Genomic DNA, 27,822 nt, shown 5'->3' on the forward strand with positions numbered 1-27,822 from the left:
ATGAAAAGATAAAAGAATTGAGAAATCTAAATGGTATAAAAAATATACTTGTATTTTTATTCTATATATAACTTTATAACAAACCTTTAAAAACTTTTATATTGACGATTGTCTAGAATATCAGTGGAAAATTTTCGATACAGAAAGGTCTGGAAAAAGTAAGCATTTAATGACATAATTATTGATATTATTGAGATTTCTAGCTATCTACACAATTTGCTTTTACTAGATTTCACGTTGCGTATAACGGTTCATTTGCGCTGGAAAATTTACTCGTTACTAGCATACCGAATTGTTTCGACGAACTAGGGAAGCGTGATATAATGTGTCGGCGATTGAATATAATTATTGCGAGCACTTTCGGTCACGGTGAAATCATCGTTGCGACAGATGCGAGAAAATTCTGTTGGGCAACCGTGAGATCCATGAGCCGCATATAAGTTGTTAGAACGCGTTTGGCATACGATGGCATTGACAAAGATTCGGGCATCTCATTACGTTATTATTACGTTCATGCAGACAACGAGATCGATTAACTGCTAACACCACGGAAAGTCGAGCAGGCCATTATCATACGACTGATGACAATTATATAATCTAGCATTTTTTCAATAATATTTTGAAGGAAAGCAATGTGTGACTGTCATTAACAATATTCTTAAGATAAATTAACTGTCGACTAGAGAAGATAGCACAAGTAGTTGCATGTACATGTTTTTTAGTGAATATCCTCGTTATTTATTTATCGTCCCTGTTTAGTTCATTTCTTATTCTGGACTCTCCATCTGATTGATCATGCATCCTTGTCAAAGATGTTAAATGCCGGCAGCTCAGTCTTGCGTTGCAGACTAGTATATATAAACCGTTAATCACAAAATTTATCAAAATGAAATAACAAGTACTAAAGGATTCAAAATAAATAAAAAATATGTTTCTTAGGATTGTTCACGTTTTATTCAATGTAACTAATCTATTTTAAATGTTTATATTTATTCATATTTTGCTAATCTTATTATGTCACATCTTCAAACCGTCGCAAACTCAAGCAAAAGTGTAACATGTCAAGTGTAATATATATCAAGTCTCATATGTCAATTTCTACCAAGCGTTATGCATTGCGTCTTGAATTTTGATAATGTTTCAAGCACTAAATAAATTAAATTTAAGAAAAAGAAGTTATTAGAGCCTTTGTTTAAATATCCAATCTCTAATTTCTTTCGTTTTCACATCATTAACTTTCACCGCAACATTTTTAAAACCCCAATAAATGGTCCTTTTTAATAATCCCCGAATGCGGTTTTCCGGTGACGTTCTCGCCTTGGCGAAACGTCTGAGAACTCACAAAGTGGTGGGATCAAGCAAGCAGCCGATGCAGTCGCACACGACGCTTAAACACCGTTCGCTGTTCATGGCAGGTAAAGAGACGGTGTAAGACCACGGTGGGAGTCAGTTCTGTTATAGTAGGCCACGAGGCAGCAGCAACTCTCGTGCTGTTGCGGGCCTTGCGCGCGCGAACATCGCACGGCGACTCCGCTCTCTCTCCTCGTTTCTGTTCCGGCGTGCTGCATGACGCGCATCGAGTACCATCGAGCACCGTGGAAAAATTGCATTGCGAGTTACACGCGTTTCGGCAAAACAAGATTTCATGTTATCAACTTGGTGATCCAGTAAAAAAGAGGAAAAGAGCTGTCCGGTCAATGGGTATCGAGTCACCGCGACTTTCGTCGCTCGGCTTCGGGATTGATTTGACAAGCGGAGAGAGCACATGAAACCTGACTACTTTGCTCACGGTCATTCGCGAATCGCAAATGTCGGGACGTCAGTAATAAGCACGAATTTGCGTAAGAAGCGAATTTGGAGTCCACAGTTCTCTCTTGCCGGAGAAAGCAACCGGCTGATCGAGTTGACGGACGTACACCGTTTCCCCGTCTCCATTTTAATCTCTTCTCACCGCAGGATAAACGAAAACACTCAGGATGAGCGAACTGTTTGTGCTTACAAGTTGGTTCTATTAGATTGCACATTAGTTGTACGATTATCAAGTTAACCCGTGGAAGCATTTTTATCAAGCAACTCCTTAATGTCACGCGCACAAACAACGGATTAGATGTATTAGAAGTACTAGAAAACGAGAAAATAGCTGGGATTCAACAAGGGGAACAGCGATTATCCTTCTTACGTAGATAGAGGCACTTCCTCTATTTCTTGTCGGTCTTCGGGTTCAATAATACGGCAGGATGCAAGTTCGTTAAAGTCTCCGTGTCTTCCTGATGCGATCCACCGTGGCACGATGGATTTCTAACTGCCCAACAATAATGGTGGACTTTTGAAGGGCTTTTCGGGATTGTCCAGAGACGTGAGATGATTGGCAAACTTCTTCTGGCTTTTTGGATATTACGATGGATCAGTTTTTTCGGTAAGAAATATCTCAAATTACTTGTGTATCACATGTATATTTTCAGTCACGTGATTATTGTTTTATACTCTATTATAACATATCAACGTAAATAGAGATAATATATGCGAGAAAGAAATTTCTAAAAGATACTTATGCAGATGAGAGAAACAAGGAATTAAGATGCCTAATCTACATAAATGCCTTTTAAAGATTTTTTAAGATTCATATGCTGCGTCGTCTTCTGAGTCGACACACGTGTTTGCGACCTACATTTGCTTCTCAGAAATCGAAATACGGATGCTAAATCCTTAACATGTGTGTCACAGAAATGTTACCACATACTCTGACGTTTCTCATTACAAATTCAATTCCAATAAAGCGAGACAAGAGAGTTAAGCGAGTCAACGTCCGTTGATTGTTGACTGTTCTGCATCTCATCAAAACTGTCTTATTGCATAAAAAAAGTCAATGAGTAGATTTTATTAATTACACTAGTATGTTAATTACACTAGTGTTTACTAATAAATAGAGCAGTTTTATTACTTGCTATTATTTCGAAAAATTAATAACTATTTGTGTCATCCCATATTACTCTAAATAATTAAAATAAATTACCTTAAACATTCGACGATTATTACGCATTACGGCAAAATTGAAATAATATTAATGTGAAGAAATATTAATTTAAAAAGTAGCTTATGTAAGCTTATGCTGAGCTAAAATAGCTTATGTAATGTAATTGATTGTCTTCAGATTGACATGTAAGGTTGCACTACTTTGATCGATTCTTACTATTGTTTTTTCTGATGATATACGTGCCACACATTATGTGCTTTACCGTTAATAAATCGAGAACAATTACTTATTCGCGCAAAATCAGACGTCAGCGGCAATGTCTTAAATTTTAAGCGCACTTTCAAGGTGTCTGATGTCCGTTTTCACTGAGCACTCAAGGCCGAAAAAATGAGGCGTCCGAAAGTACAATATTTGCGTAACGATTTACGTCTCAATAGCCAGTTTCAAATTTATTAACATGAGAATATATTTTATAGTGAACTGACGATTCCAAACGTTTTTAACGTAACATAAATTCGAGGCCGCATTGAATTGCGTTGGCGAACGTTAGCGTGCAAGTATGTATATTATCATCTGAATTACTTCGCAAATTGAGGGGCATTTCTGTTATCTTCTGTTACGAAAAACAAGTTTCCCGAATTTTTTCAAAGTGTTTGATAACACGTGACGATAATTTGTTTATTTATTTCTGCAAATCACAGAAAAAGTTTTTTAAATATTGCAAGTTTTTTAAATATTGCATATTTTGTACAAAAAATAAATCTAAAGACATGAAGATAAAATGTTACAACATTTATCCTTAGGCAGAATCTTTATTGTTTTGTCATGCATTTACCGTACAGAATTACTCGTGCTCTTTGGGGCCAACGAAAATAAAATTGACAGACAAGAGATCTCAAGGGTGATAACATGGGTGCAAATTTCACGGGCGCATTGCCGCAAGAAGCGTTCAGAAAGATTATTCTGACAGCAGTGAAAGCGACGTTCACGTACTAATATTATTATATACATGCACGTATGGGAGACGTCAGAGATATGCAATGATCTCGGAAGGCTTCGCAATGATGCGACATCCGCGTGATGCGCAACTAAATTTCCGACTTCACCGATGGACTGTTTTCTACTATATTCCGAAATTGACTTTAAAAAAGCCTATCTTATTATACTTGCACAATCATTATTAATCGCGGATTATATTATTAGCAAAATCATATCTCTCGATAATAAATTAGCAAGCATTACATAAAAAATGCATTGAATTAATTATGCCATAGATAACATATGATAATATAATATTTTATGTTAAATACATAGACATATATGTCTATGGTTAAATATAACGATGAAAATATTTTCTTGAAGAATATTTACAAAAGTTAGAAAATTTACAAATATTTGCTCTTTTGTTTTGTGATTTCCAAATTTCTGATTTTCTTTTTAATATTCAGCATAAAGATTTCTCTAATTTTTATTCTTTTATCAATGTGTACTAGAAATAATTTATTATAAATTCTATATAATATTTAATGTTATGTGTTGGCACAAGTACTCTAGTTTTTAATTGTGCTACTTGCATGAGTTTGTCTCGCTGACTGAAAGGGAGACGATAGAAATTCAATATGTAGTATAATGCGGTCCTTGTGAAAGCGTTTGTTTGTTATGGCCGTGCCCGTGAAACTGCGGCCGATTACTTTCCTCGGTTATCCCGACAGAATAATTTTAATCGGAAGATCGCACAAAAAGCAGGAAGAGCATGTCTTTAACGGCGCCGTGCTCTCAGCAATGCAAGGAAAGCCGGAGCTCGTTATAGTTCCTCGCAATATGACGTCTCAATTATACTAAAAGAAGTTGAAACTACTGTGAAACGTACAAATAAATTGGCAACACTTTCTCCGCTATTAATTATCTTCTTCGTATTATTCTCATGTGATTAAACATTCAAGTAAAATTAAATTTCCAGAGATCACTACCTGATACTAAATTTTGTTTTCCATTTCCCCCGATGAAATTGAGTGATATCTGACAATCTGACAGCTATCAAAAAAGTAGTGGTAGATTGACCTTTATAAAATGAGGATATAAGAGGTCCAGATGAATTAATCTGTAATAAATTTGTATAATTTTCGATTATATAAAATAAATAAATATAATAATAGGTTTCGATAGCGATCAATAGTTTATGTTTTATGTGTGCATATGTATATCTTTTTACACTTTTATACGTTTATCTAAACATATATACATATTTATTTACATATATTCCTTGAAAAATATAAGTATCGACGTCATCTTTTTATGTAATGATCATAATCAGATTTGTACAATTAAACACTATTTAGAAATTGAATTCCTTCATGAATCATCAATACATCATATGTGACAACTGATGACTCGCGAGTCATAGCGGATTTGACCTTTTTTCTTATAAGGCACGTGGTTCAGAATTCGCCTTTCTCTGGGCAATTAATTTCTTCCTGTGAGAGAGGAAAATAGAACGGCACGCTCGGGAGATCGTATCTCTCGGAGCATCGTCTGGGAACATCGTTCATTTTCAATTAGATCGAATTCATTTCATTCTATGCGATAAATGATGTCCAATTATAGCATATCAGTTTATATTAGGCTAAAACCATATTTTGAGCAAAAGATATTTTCACTTATTTAATTATCAACATATACTAAAGTACATTTGGAGTACTATAAGTAAGAGGTTGATAAATTCTATTTTTAAATAAATAATCATACTGTAGACTAATATAATAATTACCTCGATCACTTTATATTGAGGTAATTAAACATTCGATTTGTTGATATATTTAATATATTACATATTTAATATATATATATTTATTTATTATATAACGTGTTAATAATGATATTTAACTAGAATATTTTAAATACCCTTGTATTTATATCTCGTAAGAAAACATATGTTAATTTTCTTCTTTCTTCGACAAAATCTAATAATGTATTGTACATAATACGGTGCTACACGCAAGCAAGTATAGTCGACAAGATGTGAAATAGCGTTCAAGGAAGTTCGAACCTGACTCACTCGCCACAAGCAACTATTTTGCATCCAATGGGATCGAAAGAGAAAGGTCTTCAAAAGCATCAGCTCTTTCTATCTAGGTCACAACGGTCAACGCGTTCACGATGGATCAGTAAATCGAAACGGCTTTCGAGTGACTGCAGTGAACGCTCTTGGCTATCTTCCACACTGTTGATTGGTAGAATTCCTTTATACGTAGCTTTATATCAAAAATCGAATGACGCGCAGGCCGAAACCTCTACGCTTCAAAAGTGACAAAATATTACGTTAAAGATATTCATTTCCCGTGAAAGATCAAGATTAATGGTTGCATTGCATACACTTCCTTTATTCACTTTCTCCTCAAAATGTCGATGATATTTTAGCCGATCTCCATCAATTGGGTCGCCGTTCCACTTTATTCCTCTCACGATATTTTATGGCATGGCCGAAGTAGAAAAAGACGAAAACCGGCCGCTGGTGAACCAGCTGTTGCTTTCGCAACGGCGGCCACTCAGACATTTGGGTGTCTTGAAGTGCAAGCTGTCTTCAGGAGTCATCACCAATGGTCATTAACCCTTTGGTTTGCCCCCATGGTTTAAGAGTGAAAGGAGGAGCGAAGCGGCCCATACACAATAAAGATTGTTGCGCAAACTTGTTGGCGCAGAGTGTATAATGTATTTCGAAGTGGCACGATGCGTATGTGTTTGCATCGGAAAAATTTTGTGCAACGGTAGCTTGCGCAAGCCGTTATGTAAGCGTGAAGCATTCGGAGACAATTTAAATCCACTTTATCTTTAAATGCTCAATTCGTTTAGCAGAAAAGCGCGACAGTAGGGTTCCGTATTTAGCAACTGCACTTTCGTGTTTTGTAACGGAGCATCAAAGGAAGATTGGATCTTTTGATTTGCTATTCTGATTGGATATTCTGCTTGTATTCGCTCTTCTGATCGATCTTCACGCGCCGTGAAGTTCCGAACGAATGCGGAAAGATGACTTATCGGACGGATGTGCTCGTGTGATTGCGAGTTCGTATACAGCGGTATTGCACCGTCGATGAATTAATTTGACTTGATGCATCGAGCGGAAACTTGAGTAAAAAATCATCGGATGCAAGGGCGATCTGCTGGTTGGCGTGATACGACGTCGATTTTCATGCAGCGAGCAATAATCGCAGAACGGTCCAAGGAAAGCGTGTTACGTCTAAACAAACGGAAATCTCGGAGCGTCTGATTATCGAACCACCTGCGTAATGGCAATTTTACTGTCGGGCAAAAACCAACCGGCTTCCTGCGTCGCCGCGCTCGTATTATGCCGGTCATATCGCCGTTTCGTAATTACGCCAGAGTATCCCGATTCCGGGTTACGAGAAGCTCGCTGACGTTTTCAGATCGCCGCGTCGCGGCCCCGCGGCGACACTGAAAATCTCCAGGAAACAACGAAAGAAAAAGCAACCAATTATTTCCAGCGGTGTGGCGCATTGACAAAACGGTTTGCCGACAACGGCAGCCGGTCGCAAAACGGTACCCAGCAATTCTTTTGTTCCTGCTCAGAATAACATTGGACTCTTACGACACGTAAAAAAAATTACCCAAATTACGATGCAGAACAGCGACTTTTCGACAAAGTCTCACGAGCTCCTCGCAGATCTCTCAACAAATAATGTTGCGAAATTCAGCTCTTCCGTACATCGCGTTGCGAAATTCCGGTTTTTCACGTATTAAGTTCAATGTCATTCTGAAAAAAAGGAACAAAGAATCCAGACACTATAAAACTAGCCGAATGCGTTTACCACGGACCAGGCGAGATGAGAGCTTTCATCACGCATCCACACTTTCTATTTGAATTACTTGGTCGTACGATAGTGGCATACCTTTCCTCTAATTCATTGAATAAAATGCTCGATTTATCGAGGCTTTCCTTTATTCTCCAAACGAGCAACCATTTGCACGTTGCGTTTATTTCGTGTCGAGAGGTCTAAGATATAAAATTTCAATCTCGTGTTTAATATAGATATATGTCTGTTTGACGCATTTTATCGCCTCTAATTATTTATATAACAGCGCGCTATAAACTGTTGGTCTGTAGCATGCATGAGACGTTTACTGCCTATACAAATGCTGGAGTTTCCAATTCCTGATTTAATAAAGTCTCCAAGAGCAGCGACGCGACGTACATTTCCGGCATTTTTTCTAAATGGTACGCAGCACTCGTGCGTGCGTTTCGTACATTCGTGTGTGCACTCGTATGCGTAGGAAGAGGTCGAGAAATTCTAGAATCGATGTTGGATACTTTCTCCGGTAAACGGTGTTCGTTTCCTTTTTCCACTCTCGTCAAGGATCTATCAACGGCGACTGAGCCAAGATCTTTCTGAACAAATTGCTAAATAATTATGACTCATAATTATTTAATGTTGAAAATGCAATTTTCTATTATATATGACATACGATAAATATATTTTGATAAATATATTTTAGCTTTACTTCCCTTATTCTTATCAAAATATATATTTGCATTCGCAGGTTATTAATTACTATTTTGATTGTTCAGATTTAATAATTAATATTTTTATCGCTCTTTGTTCAATTCCGTGCTGTAATAAACGGTCAAACAAGATTTCTTAGAAAAATTAGAGCAAAACAAGAAGCGGCAACCGAGCATTAATAATACGCGAATATCATGCTGCGTTTAAAGTTAACGGAAAAAAGGCGAAACAATCTAATAACTAGTAAAGCAGTAAAATTTTACTTGGTCAGAAATATTATCATTAAAAAATTACTAAGCAACAAGTTAAACAATTTCAATAAGAAAAAGAAAAACAATTTTAACAAGATTAGCGAAATAAATAATTAGTGATTTTAATAATTCCGAGAAGTTTAATTCACCCAGCGAAAGAAAATACTGGTAAATTAACGTTCTCCACAATTTCTGATTAATTAACTAGTAAGATGTCTGATCGCGTCAGTACTGATGGCTTTCGGATATCGCGTTCCATGACAGTCAGAATATCTGATCGCGATTTCGCGTACATTTTTATGAAAAAGGAGACTGCGAACAGCTAGAAAAGATAGTTAAAATACGCAAATTTGTATTAATCACAGGAATCACAGGAATGCGACACGATAATAAGCGATCATACATGTTGTCGACTTGATGGTCGTCTTCCGTTCTCTTCTTCTCAAAACCGCATTTTTCACATACGAAATTAGTCGTTAACGAACCTTAATAATGTATGTCGGATTTTAGTTTCCTCCAGTTTTACACAAATACACAGCGCACATAAATAATTTCTCTTGAGCACTGTCTGAATGATGAATGACGAACCAACTTCTCTCTCTACTGTCAACTGTTATTATATATACATAGATCACATCCCATATATCATACATATTAAAGTCATTTTAAAAATTTTTTAGTTTAAATCCAAATGTAAAAGTGCATTAAACGCATATAAACATTTTTATAGTGGTTTGAAATTATATATGTATATATAGAGGGAAAATGTTTCCGTTTACGTGATACGTTTTAATATTAATGTAAAATTTCTTAGAATTAATTAAAAATATATAAGAAGAAAAAAGTGCATTCACATTTGTTAAAATTTTATACAAATATGTAAAAATATTTTTCGGAAAGTTCCTGCTATTTGTCGTTGAGTATACTGCGATAAATTGACGCTTATCGGAGCGCATAGAAAGCGATCGTGCGTGAAGTTTTGCGAGCGTAAACGACGTTGTTATTTAACTGCTAAACATCGATTTCCGTGCGTTCTAGTTTCGTACCATTTTCTCAGATCTTCGTGCACCCGTTGCGTTGCGATTGACGATTACGATGGCACAACGAAAACCTTGAAAAGAAATTTATTATACCCTCGCCTGCTCGGTGAAACGCAAAAGGCGCAGCTGTGAAAGATCGGCGACTTTCATCGATGGTTATCACGGTCCGCCTACACTTTCCGCGCGATTCCTCTTGAAATATCAAATCATCCGTCTGCATGCAGTCTGTGGCAGTTATGAAACGATTTACTAGAGTTCAATCCCACGATCAGATGAAACGTTCCGATTTCTCATTTCTCCTTTCCCATAATCTAATTTCTCGTTTTAATTATCATATGATTTTGAATAATTTTCCTGACGTCGTTTAAAAAAGAAATAATGAGGAATCAACAATTTGCCAATCATATAATTGATGATCATTTAAGTAAAATTGTTTTTTACATTTTAAGTACATTTGAGATCAATATTGCAAAAGCATAATCTTAAGATACAAGTTTATCAACAAGTTACTCTTGCAATCATTGTTTTGTTGCGTAGGTGCAAATATAAAATCCAAAAACATCGATATCATCTAGATATCATATGTCTATTTTAAAAGATCCAGTTTCTATTCCACAGCAGGTAGATGTATGTGGCCTGCATTTACTATGTACAAGTTAAAAAGCGGGCTAATCAACATGTCCGTAATCGGGGCATTTGCATGTACATATACAAGATGCATTACACTTATTACGCGCATCATATCAAAACTTTATAACGGTTCTAAATTCTAAATTCAGTTATGAAACAAAGCATTACGACAATATGGTCCATAATTTTTTATTTATCGTTCTACTTCACTTGCGTGAGAATTGATTAGATAACTTGAAGGTTGTAAATGGAAATTTAAGCATTGATGTTCCTCTTTGTCGCGTAGTTAGTCCCTCATTAATATTAGAGTAACCAACTCGCTGGTAAGTCCCGATGTCAAAAATAAAATGTGTTAAACAACTCGCGAGTAATTAAAAGTCGCAATGTGGACTATCGTTGAGGAGAAATCGCAAATGCAAATTACTGGAAGAACGAGAAGTCCGTGCCGGTATGTAAGGTGTATACATTAAAAAGTGGGCTCCGTTTGTAGACCATGTTCGTCGCAAAACTGTTCGATGAATTTGCAAGTAAAAGCTGTCCACCCGTCCGGGAGTGTCCGGCCGTGAGACCGCGCGAAACGATCCGTTTCCGACGAATGTCCTCGCGATCGGTGATCGGTGATCGTCGATTAGCGATCACCGTTCAGTGATCGCGCTCGCCAGCTGCGTGCGGTATCGTTTGCAGCGCAAAGGTGTCGGCTCGTTTACGTCTGGGTTCAATCACCTCCGGCAGCTGGAAACTGTGTCACCAGCCGATTTTGAGATCGCTACCAGTCCCGACCCTTCTCCTGTCGACCTCCTCGTGCCTCGCCGTGGGACACGCGGCTGCCGAGCGGAGACGCGCGTTCTTCCCTAACGCGCGCGCAAGTCGCGGAAACGCTCGCGAATGATCCCTCGATGACAGGACTTGGTTCGGTGGATCGCACGCCCGCTGCGCTGAGAACGAGATCACGCGACGCCAGATTACGATCGTGGCCTGGATCGAGCGCGCAAAACCCGCCGGCGTAATTATTCCCGCCGTGAACACTGGCAGCGCATTCGGGCCACGTCATTCCTATTATTCGGCTGATGACAATCCCCCGTCCGAACGTCCTCTCTCTCGATTCTGCAATGTAATTGCGCCTGCACAGGGGCTGCCCCAGTTCGTACCGCCGTCGCATTTCTTAGCGCCGCGTTCCTTGGTTGATCTTTTCACGATCGAGACACCGATGCGCTCGTAGTTCTCGTATACTAGCGATCAGAGACGCGACCTGAACTTTACAGGGGAAAAATAAATAACGAAGCTAATTTTATTTTTATTATTATACATGTACCACAGCGAACTGTTCAAACTCCAAGAAATTCATCGGCATTGCAAAATATATTGCACGAAGACTCGAATCTCTTTGTTTTCCGAGAGAGCGTCTCGATGAGGCAATCACGAAATTCGGCGACCTAAAAATGCAATCAGTCGACAGGTGAGTCGCACGTCGCGTTTCGCTTTCCAAGGACGACGATCGGTGGTGACGAAACGATCAATGGATCGCGTGCTATGTACTCCTAATGACGCTCGTACGCGTTATACCGTTTCCGACGCAGTTCGTTCACGCGAGGAAACCGTGTTGAAGACCTGCTGTGACCGGTGGCTAGGAATCCTGGACGTGCAAGCGCGTCCACGAGGGCAATGGGAAAATTTTCTCAGTGCCGTCACACCCGGCGGTAAAAGCACACAAAAGAAACACTTGACGGGTCCCGTTGTAGAGAGTCGCGACCGTGCCTCATCGCGTGACGTACCGTTAACCCTGCTCCTCCTGTGCCGTAATCGCCGTCGTTCACCTAATCCGCTTCTCCCAATTAGGAACGTTTGCACGATCATCGAGTCATGAATTAGTTGGCATCGGCCTGTTACGAGGAAACGCTCTCCAGATGCTTTCCAATTCCGGCTTCCGTTAAATTCCGAAACGATGACGTTAGCCGAAACGAAGTTCGTGAGACTCCTGGGACGTGATAACTGTAACTTGCGACCCGGAGGAATGTCTTAATAATATTCGCGCATATGTAATTTCTTGTATAATTAATTAATCTTGTGTCAGTCCCATTATTAAAGCAGAAAGGCAGTGAATCTGGGGCGTCTTGTCTCTGTATCTCTGATAAGATGTCATGCAACACGCGAGAACCAAAACTCTGACGCGCTGTTAACAATGTAATGTATTATATCAATACTGAAGATTAAGGAGTTAAGTTTTGTTCGGATTATATTACAGTTTAATGAGTGAAATGAGATCAAGTAGCAACGCATTGTCCAATAAAAATATTCGATTTTTTTGCACGAGAGATGTACAATTATGTTCAAATTAGAAACGATTGACATCAGTTTAATTCTCACATACATTATACTTACGCCATTAAAAATAACACATTATACATAATAAAAGAATAAAAGGTACGCGTTATAGAGTGCATATTTTCTAGAAATATTTCATGTTAAAAGACATCGTGTGCAATTACGTATCAGTTAAACTTAACGACACTTTATTAAATCACCGATCCATTGAACTTTGTTGCGATTAAGACTCTAATTGCATGTTTCGAGCGAGCTTACTTTTCTTTGCATATATGATCAAGACTACATGTTTGGTTTTTTCCATTAATGAAATAGTTAACAATTAATTAAAATGTTGCTGCTTGATTACGAAAGTGAACTAGATAGAACGTAACTAGTGTATAGTGGCGCAATTTATGCAATATATAAGAGACGATAAAGTAATGAAATGATACGGATAATTACGTGATGAATGTTGAAATATTTAAAAGCGCAAGAGTATGCGATGCGCGATTGTAATAGGCGTTGTTTAAAAAATTACAAGATTTAAATAAATTTCTTAATAAGAAATTTTATAAAAGTAAAATATGAAATGCTTCAAATAAAAATTAGAAGTAAAACTGTTTTTAAATAAAAGTATACAAATAATATGTACTGTTGTTGTATAATTAATAATAAAATTGTATCTTTTCTTTTTCTCCTCAAAACATGCGTAGAAATTTTTACAACAATTTTACTGCGGAAATTCTTGTTTAAACTTCTGGATCACTTTTCGTCGACTTATTTCAATGAATCGTTTCACTTGCCAGCGCACGTGTCAGCTCTTCAAAAAGAATTTTTTAAATAAATTACTTTTTGCCAATACAGATGTTTCGCCAAAGAAAATAATAGAATGAAATCTCGCATACGTAAATTAATGGAATGTTGTTGCAGACACCTCTTATTCCTCTCTCTGCCTCCGACATTGGTGATTTCCCTTTTCCATTGCTCTCTCTTTCTCTCTTTATTTCTTCCTTGCTTGTTACGATCCATTTTTATGTTTTGTTGAACAGGTCTGTCGAGCAAGAAGTTAAGTAGCGTACTCGCCTAAGTGACCATCACTGTAATGCCCGATACTTTTCCGACAAGAAATCTCCCGCAAGCATCTTCGATTTTCCTTTTGCTAATTTCTCCCATGCGATCGGGTAGACTAGTCTGATGACGTGAATGACGGCGGGCAAGGATTCTCGGCTCTCTTTCGTACCTGTTTGACTTTTGTGAAACGAGTAGTCTTGACGGTCTCGTCTTATTTTCATGAGTCATGGGAATAGACGTAAATCAGCCTGCCAACTCATTCCCATGGCTTCATTAGCCGCCTCTGTCTGGCAGCCGTCCGGTTTCCATTCAACGCAAACCACGTTCAACATAGATTCGGGACAACGGGCTTCGCAACACCTTCCGCCGCTATGTTTTCCTTCCACCTCAAGACCAAGCCATCGGTCAGATCTGGGTCGTAAGTTCAGGACATACTGGCCGACCTGATCGCGAGACTGACTTCTTGGCCCACCTGAAGAAAGGCAAACCTGTCCAGCATTGGAAATGGTGAAGAACAGAGACACGAAACGGTCAAAGCGCTGAATACCGTACATCTTTGTAACTAAGCCTTGCGCTGAAATTTTGTTACAGTAACATCCGTTTAAACTCGTTCTATTAAAGAATACTGCTTTGTTTGCTAGGAACCCGTTATTTTCAATTACTAGTGGAAAATTATGCATGCTCGACACTTTTGTTGAGGAAAAATCAACTCCAAGTTGGTCACAGAATCATTAAAAAATAATGCGACGGAAGTGGGACACCTTGTATATGTGTGACGTGACATGAAATGTGTACGCAGTCATTGCAAATGCATAGCTCAAGACCGCGAAAATGATTTGAGTGTCACCGTTTTCCAACCGATTTGCAGCACAATCTCTACACAGTATACACGCACGCAGCACACAAAATACGCATGTATTTATATTCTCTCTTCCTATTTATTTTATATTAAAACCGCGAAAAAGAAGCAATTTCGAAGAAAAGAGGAAAAGAGACCATAAGCTACTTGTACGCTATCAAATAATTAGTTATTTAATAAATGAATGAGATAAATCAGATAGCTAAACATTGAAGTTTTATATCTCGAGTTTTATATGTAACATGAAACATGACTATTTCAAATATTGCAAATATAATTTATATCGTAGGTTGTTAAATATAAAATTACGGGACGGTTGAATGGATATTTGCGTAACGTTAGACACGCGTTAAGAATCCTCAAAGTCATCCTAAATGATTACAGTTGACTCTATTGAGGAAAGAAGGACGGAGATTACAAAGTTAAGTAAGACAGGTGGTGTAATTCTTGTACGCATTTTCTCCATGCAGAGAATGCATATAATACAATACTATATAAAACATTTTATAAAAACTGTAATCAAGTTCTTCGTGAGATAATTACAGAATATCATCATTTGTACTAGCAAATACTAAAATATACAAATCTGTGACATAAGGATTTCTGAAAATATTGCAACATAAATAAATATAAATTTTTAATATATTTTATTATTCTTTGGCGTTTTAAATAATGTAAATCCGAGTTTTTTTTAGTAATGTTAAATTTCTAAAAGATGTTATTTTTGAGGAAACATTATAAAAGTTAAAGTAATTATGGCACATGGTTTTAATTAAATATATTTTACTCATTTTCAGCCTCTTAGTATTTGTATTAATTCTAGGATCTGCTAAAGATCTTAAATTTGATATGAAAACAATTAGATCTTTTTTATATAATTTTTTGTAACGTAATCTTGCAATTTTAATAAAATCGTCTTGTCATTTCGTAACGGTATATAATAAGTTGAGTGCATTGCAGATACGTCTTTATCTAACGAATTATATCACCGTTGCGTATTAACGCACTCAACGCATTTTCACAATTGCGCTGACATAACGTCAGCTCTCAAAAGATCTTAATTACAGATGTCCACTTGTCGTCAGGTGCTATTATTCAGCGATTAAGAGCGTTTCTCATTAGCATTTCCAGCGGCAAGTTATAAAAGAAAGAATATTTAAATTACCGTGACTCGAATTAGATGCATTTATAATACTTTGAATGACATAAGTGCAATTTGCGTTTTTTGTTAATTCTGGTTCTACTTCGATCTTTTTTTAAATAAATTATGTCGTGAGCATATAGATAAAATTTTGCACGTTGTAGCTGCAAATTTTTAACATATCACTGGAATATTCAAAGAAGCTTTATAATAATCTCTTGATAGAATATTAATATATTATATTTGATACGTATAATTATTATTTAGAATAATAATTTTTCACTTACTAAAGCTTATTTTATTATTTAACAACTATTAATTTCTTTAAATGTTTATTAAGGAAATGTTTTGGATTTATCGAGGGAATGCACATAAAATTTGTCAATACTCTTTAACAGTATTAGATATTTGATATTGAATATGATTGCATGAGAGATTGCACTTCAAATTGTAATAACATATTGATGAAATTGTTAACACCAATAATAAAAAGTTAATGAAGGCTATAAACGGAAGTACTCATGATTTATCAAGTGTAAAATATTGTCAGAACGTTCCAGGAAATTGTTATTCAGGCGTTATGCTAATAACGATAGCGGTCGTGAGCTGTGGACCGGGAAAGCCGTTACAAAGTATTTCCATGATCGTACCGAAACGTCTAACTCACACGCGTTTATAAGAATCACAGGAATTGTCACAAGATTAAACATTTGCACTCGCGCAGCTCTGCTAATAACGTTAGAAAATCACGAAGAACTCGAGCTAAGCCTGAGGACTCATATCGATTAATATTTTCAGCAGATCCCGTTGCGGGACAGATGTCCTTAGAAAGTTCAGACGAGAAGAACGACGCGGAGATCTTTCGCGCTGTCGTCGAATCGATGAGGCAGTGGACGCTTCAAAAGAAGCTCCATCACAGAAAGAGAAGAGAAGTGTCCAAGGTTTGCTATGAGGACGTCGGGTGCTTCGAGGATACCGGGCCCTTCAGTTATCTGGAAATGCTTCCGTCACCACCGAAGGACGTCGGAACTAGGTCGGAAAAGAATAGAAGACAATATCTATGTAGTATTTGTAGGAAATGCAGATCGTCTAAATAATTGTAGAAAAAGTTTATTATCTGATTAATAGTCGTTGTTTTAACAGATTCTTCGTATACGGGAGTAGAAAGGCAAGATCGATCCCCATGGAGGTACCCGCCGATGACATAAACGATAATGCACACCGTGCCATAGATCCCGATCTGCCTACGAAAGTGATTGTCCATGGGTTTGGTAGCAACTGCAATCACCTGTGGGTGTATGATATGAAATCTGCATTAATGAGCATCCACGACTGCAATATAGGTACTTATGTAACGAGATGTTCATATCTAATTAAATAACTCGCGTATTCTGAACGATACGAGTTTAACCCTGGCATACATTTCTATTTTAATTCATCGTATATCAGAGAATTTTTTAGTAACGACAAGTTTTTACGGTAAAGATTATGTTCACATTTATATTCCATTATAATTCTAAAGCGAAAAGTACTATACGTATATCTGTTTTGTTAATATCGTATTTAATATAAAGCGCTCATTTATTATTAAATTTGTTTTTAAATAATAATATAATATCTAATCGTTTTGCTATTAAATATACATAATTGTTGCGCTGTTTTGTTCGCAATAAAAGATGTATTGTAATTTGATAGTTTGATTAATATTTATTTTTCACTTCCAATAATTGTATGTACGTACATATATAGTTTTCTTCGTAAAATGTCAACTAATAATAAATTATATATACTATTGCAGTGTGCGTGGATTGGGGCCCTGGCAGCGCAGTACCGAATTACGTAAGAGCAGCGGCAAATACGCGATTAGTCGGTCGGCAATTAGCAAAATTAATTCGCAGCTTGAACGTACCGCTGGATAAGGTACACATGATAGGCTTCAGCCTGGGCGCTCACGTAGCTGGATTCGCCGGTGCAGAGCTCGGCAACGTATCCAGAATAACCGGTAAGTCAAATTCCATGTAAATTTATTTTACAACTTGTTGGAGTAATAAAATTACTGTACTGTGTAAAGATACCATTTTATGAGATAATATTTTTGCAAGATTTTATTTACCGTGACGCAGCGCGTACCGCAACGCGGTCCATGCTACATGGCATTCGCGACAATTATTCCCTGTTACGGTATCACTCAGGTTCATCGTACTCATCCGTATTTATATTGCACCGACTTGTGATTCCCGCGCGGATTACTCGTGCGGAGAATACTTCTCGACGATCATAAGTCCGGCCGATCATGAGCATCAGCTCGGTCATATAATCGGCTATCCGAGAGTAACTGTAACAAGGTCTCTCTTTCTCTCTTAAATATATCGAACATTCTCGCAGCGAATGTTCGATACATTTAAATTCCACCTCTGCATTCCGCCTCTTACTTCGCCACGCGCCGATGCCTTTTAATCAAATGAGACGACTAACTTTTACGGCGAGACGTATTTTTTTTATTGTAAGATATCGTAAGTTTTTACTTACGTGAACTCGCGTAATCGAACTTCTTTATCTTTCTTGCTATTCCGACTACCGACAATACGAAACAAGCGTTTCTCAAATCTGGAATTATCAGAGCAAATAATATCCTCCGCTGCCACGTTTCTAACTTCTTTCTCTAAACTATTTCGTGTATAGAATTGAGAAAGAATTATTTTCGTAATTCTCATCCTGAGTCCATGTGCTAACTATTGTGAGCATTTCTGCAATAGTATTAACTGGGTTCAATGGCGAATTGTGTTTTTTATTAATTGTATGTCCTGTTACGCGATTTCTCTTGGTGCTAGTTTTGTTACGGCTCTTTAACAAGAAAAAACGATTATTTCTTAAACCTGAAACTTGGGATTATGAGAGCAAACTACATTTTTCCACCGACGTTCCGTTTTGTGCTTTTTTAATATTACCTGCTTCATGTGAAGTTGCGAAACCATTATTTTCGCAGTTTCAACCGCGATTCTATACGTTCACTATCGCGGGCATGCGTATAATAGTAGCTGGTTACGTTAAGTAAAAGTATATCTTAGTATCTATATGTAATAGCTTGTAAACTTGTGAGACTAACCGGTTGATATTTTTGTATAACGTATATATTTACCACGTTACTTAATAATTAGTAAATTATAAATGCTATAATATTCTGGTATCGCAGATTCAAATAAAATTTCATCAGTTTTTTGCCAGCAAAAACGAATCTTTTTTAAATTTTACAAGTTTTAACACATGTTTAACATTCTAATAATTTTAAAAAAATCATAACTGGTTACGTTAAACTAAACTTTCACATAATTCGTTCTTCTGAGACTTAATGCATAAAGAACTTTTAATTTAAAATGGTTTTGTATTTTGTTTTTCAATCGTAGGTTTGAAAGTTTTACTTTCTTACTTTCTTTAGTAAAACTCAGTTTTCCATATTCTATGTACTTCTTTCTTTCTTCCAATGATAATTAGCTATTCCTATGATAATTATCTTAAAAAAGGAATCTAGAAGATAGTTGGTAGGTGAGGTTCAATATACTGGTACACTGCAATAATTGCCGTACATTTTCGTTTTATGCAAACAGGATTAGACCCTGCAGGGCCGCTTTTCGAATCGCAGGATCCGAGGGTGCGTTTGGACGCGACGGATGCGAATTTCGTAGATGTTATCCACAGCAACGGCGAGCAGCTTATCTTAGGTGGACTAGGATCATGGCAGCCCATGGGCGATGTCGATTATTACCCGAACGGTGGAAAAATGCAAAGCGGATGCTCGAACATTTTCCTTGGAGCAGTTTCTGACATCATCTGGTGTAAGTATCTTTCGCTATTACGCTTTTTTAAAACAATGTCTCACAGGTGCGTAAGCGAGACTTGACTGAAAAATAAAATGTGGAATCTCTTGTAGTTTTTAGAAAAGAAGTGAAAAAAGAATCTTTATATTATTAAAAAATATAATATGTACCATAATTCTTTATATTTGAAAAATAAAAAATATTTTAATCATTTCATGATTTAGAATATTTTAGAAGATTCTTCTGCTCAAGGAAAGATTGAAATTTATGATGACGAATCTATCTTTTATTGTGTCTCATTAATTATAGCGAGTGCGGTCGAGGGTAGATCATTGTGCAATCATCGACGGGCATACAAGTTCTTTACCGATTCCGTTAGCCCGAAGTGCCGGTTCCCAGCGTTTCCTTGCGATGATGGGTATGAAGGTCTACTAAAAGGCGACTGTTTCCCCTGCGGCATAAATAGTATGGATAGACCATGCGGCGATATGGGCTATTACAGCAATGAGTCGCCCGCCAGGGGCCAGCTCTACTTGGTAACGAGAGACGAGGAACCTTTCTGTGCTCATCAATACCAGATCAAGGTGTACAACAGTCGAAGCGAAAGGTCTGCCAGGAGCTATGGCAAGCTTGAAGTAAGCATTCAAGATGAGCTCCTTCCGATTAGCGATGGATCGGAATAGAATTTTTTGTGTCTTCAAAATATTAAATATTAGTAAAATTTTAATGTTAATTTTTAATCCAAAGTTTTGCGTTTAAATTGTGCTAAAAACATTCGCACGGATTTTCTGATCAATCCAATATATATTTATAATTTTCTACATGTTCAAAGTGATTTTAAAAAATGGAATTTATTTTTATTCTCATTTTGTTTTTATTAACAAACGTATTACTTACCCAAGATCGTTAAAACGAGCAGACTTTATGTTTTATAGCTTTTATAAATTTTTAAATAAGAAAAAATTCTTGCAGGTTACACTCGTGGGAAAAGGTTCTTATAACGATACGTTCGCAATGACACGTAAAGATGAAGAACTTCTCGTAGGATCTATTCTTCAAAAAATCGTTGTGCCACATCCAGCGGTTATCGGTCTCGAAGCAATTGAGGTAAATGCGTTTGTGGCCTATTAATGTCTTCTTTAAGCGTTAAATCAGTAGAAGTAGAAAGTATTGCAATTTATGTTATTGAGTAATTGAACGTAATTATGGGAATACAATTTTCTAGCTACAGCCTTTGGAAAGATATTACGAGAATAAATAATAATTACGAGAATAAATAATGCTACCTTAATATTATATTAAAATTAATTATTGAATTAAGATTTCAAATATTTTCTCAAATAATATGTTACATATTATTCTTATTTAATGTTTTCCGTATTTTATAATACAAAACTGGAAATTAAAAAAAAGCAATTAATTCTATATTTATTATAGTAATACATAAAAGTTTTACATGGTAGATTATCTAATTATTTCAACAATGTTGTGCTATCCCAATAGATTAAATACACGGCGTATAGCGGTTGGATATCGTCCGGATTAGTATCCTGGACCATCGACAAGGTAGCCATCATCGACAGTTTCGGCAAGTCTCTGTCAGTATGCAAGAAAGGCTTGATTCTGGAATCTGGTCGGTCGGTCTACTTACCACTTTATCCCGGTGAATGCAACATTCCATTGGATACCGAGAACTCCACTACGTCCTCCTCGATGCCGACAATCGAACGCATGATAGTCGTCGACGAGAAGCAACAGCAGGGTGGCATAGGGCCGTTCACGAAGGAGCAAAATTACGAGACGAAAGATTCGGGATACACCGTAGAAATCATCCCGGCAGACAGAACCGCACAGAAGAGAGGTCTTGGTCCCTTCACGAAGGAGCAGAACTTACGCATCGTTGAAGGCGAGACGGCGACGACTTACGACGAACCAGAGAAACGACGCAATGTCGCGAATCCATGGACAGTCCTGGACATATCGAGCGATGGTGACTCGAACTCACTGGAGAACGCCGAGTCGGAACATGGGCGAAGCTTCTCCGGAGCTACCAATCTGATCTATCACACCCCAACTGCAGTGGAGCGCGTCGTTGAGACTACCCTCACCACCACTACCGCCGACGTAGCTGCAGGTACTACCGCCGCTACCGTGGAATTTCCGTCGGAAATTCGGGAACCAGTGTTGCGTGCGAATAAAAAGGAGACGGGTCGATCGTTGAAGCTACCTGAGATCACGGAACCGATCCTGCGTCCGCGTGACACCAGACAGAATACTCGGAACGAAGTGGTGCCGAACGAGAGGCAGCGCGACGAGATACAAGAGACCTCGTCGACCTCTACCCGGGCATTCACCGTGCAGTTCCTGCCCGAGAGACTGGCCAGCATCCTGGCGCAAGCTGAGCGATATGCCCGGCAGACGCTGCTGCCTTTGATCTCGCAGTATACGCCGAGTTTCGTTACAGGTATGCGACATGATGAACCCAAGTACTTTCCTCTCTTGGGCGACATAGTGCGGCCGAAGAGCACCGATTCTTCCGCCGAGACCAGCAAGACAACAGGCCGGCAATGGAACGGCGAGCAAATCGCGCAACCGGATGTCGGCCAGCAGTCCAGGCCGTCCGAGAGCGAAGACGAAAGGGGAATCCGCCGCGAGGAATCCGCGTCGAGCAGGCGAACGGAGAACAACCAATCCAAGAGCCGAAGCCTGGAGTTGAGAACTGAGACATCGCCGGCGAAAGTTGAAATCGTCTACCCGGAGAAAACGGCGAACTCCAATTTCACTTCAGGTCTCGACACGAAAACGACGACGACAGCCAAGGAGACTCGACGTGAAGGTGGCGATTGGCGACCGATCGGTGAACAGGTGATGTCTTCAAGGGACGCTTCAGTACGAAAAGACTTAAATGTTTCGCGATCGCTGGGCCGGTCGATCGGCCGCGATCAAATCTCCTCGCAAACAGTAAACACAAAAGCAGATACTGCATCTGACTGGGTACCGATTACGTTATTTAAGAGCAACGTTGCCCCCACGACTATGCGAACCTGGATTGAGGAGACAGGAGCGATAGTGATTTCGCTGCAGGACGAGAACATTGACGAGCCGCGAAGATCCACCGAAGACAGGGTATTCGTTGAGAGGAAAAAGGAGGAAGTGGCCAAAGAAGAAACAGCTACTGCGAGCACGTATGAGAGGAAATTCATACCTCTGGTTGATCCGAAGGAGACAACTAGTAGTCCGGCCTCATCGACCGAGTCCAATGATGTTCCGAAGTCTACGACGATTGCCACACACATCCAGAAAATTCCAAGATACAAGGAAGCGACGGTGAAGAGCGCCAGGACAATATTCAGATCAGCGATGATGTTCCCGTACGCGTATGAACGAAGAAACGATCCGAGGACAAGATACATACCGCTGGTCCCAGAAGAGGATATGGGCAAGCCTTACTCGGCCATGGAGAGGGATCGTTAACATCGTGGACATTGTAGAGATTTTTAAGACTCGGAAACTTATTCAATGTTATGTTAAAATTAATTGCGTTGCGGCGTTTGTTATCTATTATTTTTTCAACGTTTTATCTTTATCGAATTTTTTAAGTGTACATTAATCACGACGCGTTAAATTCCTTTTTATGGAGTCGTCTCACTATTTTATATTGAGACGGCAACATAAGAACCAAACATTTATAGGATTACTGATATAGTGCTTGTTTTCGATCAAAAAACCAAGTATCAATTGAGACTTAGCATTATTTTAATCGAATAAGAATATTTGCGTGACCTCCGGAATTTTTTAAAATAGTCAGATGCCCTGCATCAATTCCCAGTGAGCGAGATCGCAAACGCGTGCACGCGCGCGGCTATGTTTAAATAGGATATATTACTGCTTAATCGAGAGAACTTATTCTCTTCACAGTCGAAGACTACTAAGAATTTTTGCTGAGTGTATTTTAAATTTAGACAGACAAGTGATAACTTAATTATAATCACATTTATCCCGAAATATGAAACGATCACTGTGACGTTAGTGCAATTTCTTATCTGCGATGAAAAATACCGTGATTAAAGATGTAAAATCAATTTGTGCTCCTTCTGTCTATTATAACAAAATAAAGCGCTCTGCGTTTTTTAGCACAGCGATGAAACGTATTAAATGTAGAACGTAAGAAGTGAGATGAGATTTCACACGTGACATGGAGCAAAGTGAAACATACGCTTTCAGGTTTTATAATACTTGCCGTGTTATCGATACCGAATTATATTGTTTAATGTCTTTTTTTATACCATTACGTACAATGCTATAAAAATTGCGAAAAATTGTAACTGTTTCTTCTGCGGCCATTACGACGCTTTATCAACTTGGCTTTAGAAAAAGGCTTTAATAACTCATTTTTGATAAAAATTGGGAGCCCTTAACTTTATTATCTTTGTATATATAGGAATTTTTTTACATAGCTATATATACATATATATATATATACAACACACATATATATATATAGCTTCGTCTTTCGCTATTGTTACAACTATTATTATCATCGCCATTGTTTTTCTTTCCTCCTGCGCTTATTTATGTCCAATTTATGAGTAGTGACCAGCGGTCACGAAAATCGAACATTCACAGCGCTCTTGCTATTATTTAACTTTTCTGTGTTGTACATATCTCAAGACGACCAACGCGCGGAAAGAGTCACGAGAGTGCTCGGATATCACGTGTACCCCCTCGTAGTGTAATATAATATATACAGCTAGAAGAACGGGGACTACGCGCGCTACAACGGTAGCGATTGTGGACTCTAGACAACAGTTGAGAAATATGGAAGAAACAATTTTCGCGTAGATCTATATATATATACATATATATATAGATATATAATCTTTAATATAACTGTTTTTACTTAAAATAAATAACCCATATCTCTTTTTTTCTTAAATGCGCCTCTCGGTCCGTCGATTCCGCTTTCTCACTCCCCCGCCCCCTCCCCCTCTCTTTCTGCTCACTCACTCGCGCACGCACTCCCATTCTCATTCATTTGTGATCACGCGTTTATTGCCCATTACGACCGGGTTGAATCTCAGGATATGCCCGTACTCCTGATATGTCCGTACGCTTAAGAACTAACTCGTTCGCAGTCCTTCCCTCGCTTCGACTATTCAGGTACCGATTGACGCGTCGCGGAGGAAGAACAGAAGACCTCGATTCGACGAGCGAAAAAAAATTAAGAGCAAGATAAAAAGGAAGGAAGAATGGATTCCACATGTAACACGGCGTGCATCCTATTGTATACGCGAGGAGGAAGAGACTGCGAATGTCGTTGACGCGATTCCGAGTTACTTTCCTACTTTACGACGTATTACATAACGAACGCACAGTCTTATGGAGTAAACCCGTGAGCGAACTTCGACAAGTAAAAAGATATATCGTCATATCGATTATTTCTATCACTCTACGATGGTAGATTTGGTTCGATTCGTCCGAGCGACGAAGCGATTCGCGTTATATATGCGGGAGTCGTACAGCTATCTACATACATATCGCCTTGAACGTATACACTTTCTTTCCGCAAACGCAACACACGCACACACGCACACACACACGTACACGCAGAGGCGCGCAGCGAGCCTCGATTTGCTCGCGGCATCTCGCACGCTCTCACTCTTGCGTTTTCCATTGTATAAATATACTGATGTTCGAAAAAAAACCCACTCTGCGCGTTACCAGAAGGCCCGGTTTCATCCCGCGATTTCACGCTCGCTATCACCTTAAACACTACGAGTTTTAGCGCTACAACGTACAAAAGATAAGGCCGCCACATTAATACACTGACTAGATCAGTTTCATATGTTCTCTTTCCAAAGTGGATAAACTCGGCTTCGCACACGTCAACAAGAATATCCAGGACACGGGTGCATCTTTGCCAACAAAAAAATATATATGTGTATATATATATATATATACATAATATATATATGTGTGTGTATATACATATATGTATATGTATATATATATATATATTATATCATTGTCCCCGGCGTATCGTACCGCGCGTCCCGAGCTATTTTAACATCATGACACGCAAAATTGCAAGTCGTTGCGAGAACACGTAGCAACGTTGATGAACCTCGCCGTGTAGATGCCGATCAGTTAAGTCGAAAATGAAATAAGAACTCTGCAAGCGCGGCTCTGTAGGCCTCCGTAGATATAAAGAACTAAGGTGGTGATTTTCTGACTTCTCACTGCAGCACTAGATAATGATGTTGACAATTGCATAGGGTAAAATTACATATTGATTTTATTTATTAAAATTATTACAGATTCACCTTACATCGCACATTGAACAAATCACCGTTTCTGCATGTCATTTGATAGAACAACTGGATATATAAAAATATCTGAGAAATGACAATTGATTAATAATAAGTGCTTGTGTATTTACAAGTTAAAAGAAAAGATTTCAATTTTTCAATTCACTTTAATTTCAATTATTATAAAATTCTATTAAAATTCTATTGTCAAGTATAAATAGTGATGCCTGGTAAAATTCATTTGTTTCAATGTACGCTGCAAGAATAAATCCATGATCGCGGTAATAAGCCAGTATCTTTAAATACAGGAAAAAAGGTTAAAAACTGAACGTATAAAGATTGTTAACTAATGCATCACGAGAAAACACAACACAAGAGCAACTTGACAACGTAAACCGTATCATCAACCACGGAACAAAGAATGGCGAGATAAGATACTTTGGCTTGGCGGTGCCGCCTGCTCAGCTTAAACAAAGAGAAGTCACTCGCCCTTATTCGTACTTGTATCGTCAATTGTATCTGAATAGCTACCCTTGCGGTGATTGGTAAATATCCACGTTTCATATGTAAGGACGGAGATGGCTAGTAGGAACTGCGAGGCACTGCAAAAACGTGTGTCGATCGCGAGCGAACAGCGCTACACCGATCTCAGAACGCAGTTTTCTTTTTTTTTACAAAACAAAATTCGCTATTGCTTCGTTCTCTCACTCCCCCTCCTCGTCTCCGTACGGCGCGTACGTCGTTGTAACTCAAACCCACAGTGAAACGCGACTCGTGTTGCATATAAAAAGGATCCCGCGCTGATGGCTTCGCCAATTTTCAGTCGTACAGCTCGACAATATAATGTATGTATGTAGATTATCAAAAAACATCACAGTCAGGTTACTAGATTTTTAGAGAAGTGTCCGTCAGCATGCCGCATGCGTGTATCGACTGTCCTGCTTACAAGTTATTACATGATCGATCTCTGACACGCCAATACTACGTAACGCCCCTTCCCCGTCTACTTTAATCCTTTTACGCGGAATAAGATCGATTGCTAATACCTCTAATATAACTCTCTGCTTGCCACGTTTGTTCTCCATTCTCGAATATACATAAGAATACGCTGCTTATCTAATTATTGCGCTACAGGATTCTCGCAGCCGCTGCGTACATGCGACGGCGAGCCCGCGCTGCTAGGGAAGGTCTTTTCCCCGATACCGATATCGCGTTACTGCGCTCTTCTCGCGCGGGTCACTCGAACACCGATGAGAAACCGTCGAATGACTCGCACGCAAGATCAGTAATATCACTTCTTGTCGAACAACGCTAGTTTACTGCGCACCGCACCTTCGCAGACGACGAGCCGTTGCGCCGCGGAGATGCTGCTGATGGGCACGGGTCCTTCCAGACTGGCTCGTAGCAAGGTCAAGCGGCTGGGACCAGCGATATCGCCATGATCACCGAGTCTGCCTGCCATTGCTTGCTTCCTCTCGAAGTATTCGACAATCTTTGAAATGGTTTTACTCGATGAGCCGATGCCGTTCAGTCGATCCTCCCAGCAGGAGTCGCCACCACCTAGGCTGGCAATGTCTTCGGAGGAATCGGTGTAGATCGAGCTGGTCCGATGATCGTCCAATCGAAACATACTGCTCGCCTCCGAACTGCTAAGGGTTGACGTGTGTCGACGATTCGGCGGCTCCGGACTCAGGTCCTCGCCCACGCAACTCCAAAAGCCAGACTCGCAGCTGCCGCGTCTTCGCGGCTCCCACCCGTCCCGAAAAAGCGGATGGGCGAACAAGCTCGCGGCGCCTACCTTGGTAGCAACCTGAAAACACATGCATCTTGTGTGTGTCTATGTTATATTAAGTACGCGCGTACAGTAAGTCAGCATGTCTGAACGTTCGCAGTGACCGAAGCTCGATATTTCG

General features: G+C 38.8%; 2 protein-coding genes across 4 annotated transcripts in view; one reads left to right on the forward strand and one right to left on the reverse strand.

The window, feature by feature from the left end:
- The first annotated feature begins 21 nt into the window (after positions 1-21).
- On the forward strand, positions 22-24,509 carry LOC105285827. 2 transcript variants are annotated; one of them, XM_011350330.2, is made up of 8 exons: positions 22-2,416; positions 16,585-16,819; positions 16,930-17,129; positions 17,585-17,788; positions 19,392-19,619; positions 19,911-20,236; positions 20,574-20,708; positions 21,105-24,509. In XM_011350330.2, exons 1-8 carry the CDS (start codon positions 2,362-2,364, stop codon positions 23,073-23,075), a joined length of 3,354 nt encoding a protein of 1,117 aa, XP_011348632.1. In that variant the 5' UTR covers positions 22-2,361; the 3' UTR covers positions 23,076-24,509. The 2 variants fall into 2 exon arrangements, with proteins under 2 accessions (XP_011348632.1, XP_011348633.1); XM_011350331.2 differs by having other exon boundaries at positions 16,588-16,819.
- The window catches only part of LOC105285828, a 33,487-nt gene continuing 29,664 nt past the window's right edge, over positions 24,000-27,822 (reverse strand). For both annotated transcript variants that reach the window (XM_011350333.3, XM_011350332.3), the window contains exon 6: positions 24,000-27,719. In XM_011350333.3, coding sequence (XP_011348635.1) covers positions 27,201-27,719 — 519 coding nt within the window. In that variant the 3' untranslated portion in view covers positions 24,000-27,200. The remainder of the gene's footprint in view (positions 27,720-27,822) is intronic.

This window comes from Ooceraea biroi, chromosome 8, assembly GCF_003672135.1.
Source record: "Ooceraea biroi isolate clonal line C1 chromosome 8, Obir_v5.4, whole genome shotgun sequence".
Taxonomy (NCBI): Eukaryota; Metazoa; Arthropoda; class Insecta; order Hymenoptera; family Formicidae; genus Ooceraea; species Ooceraea biroi.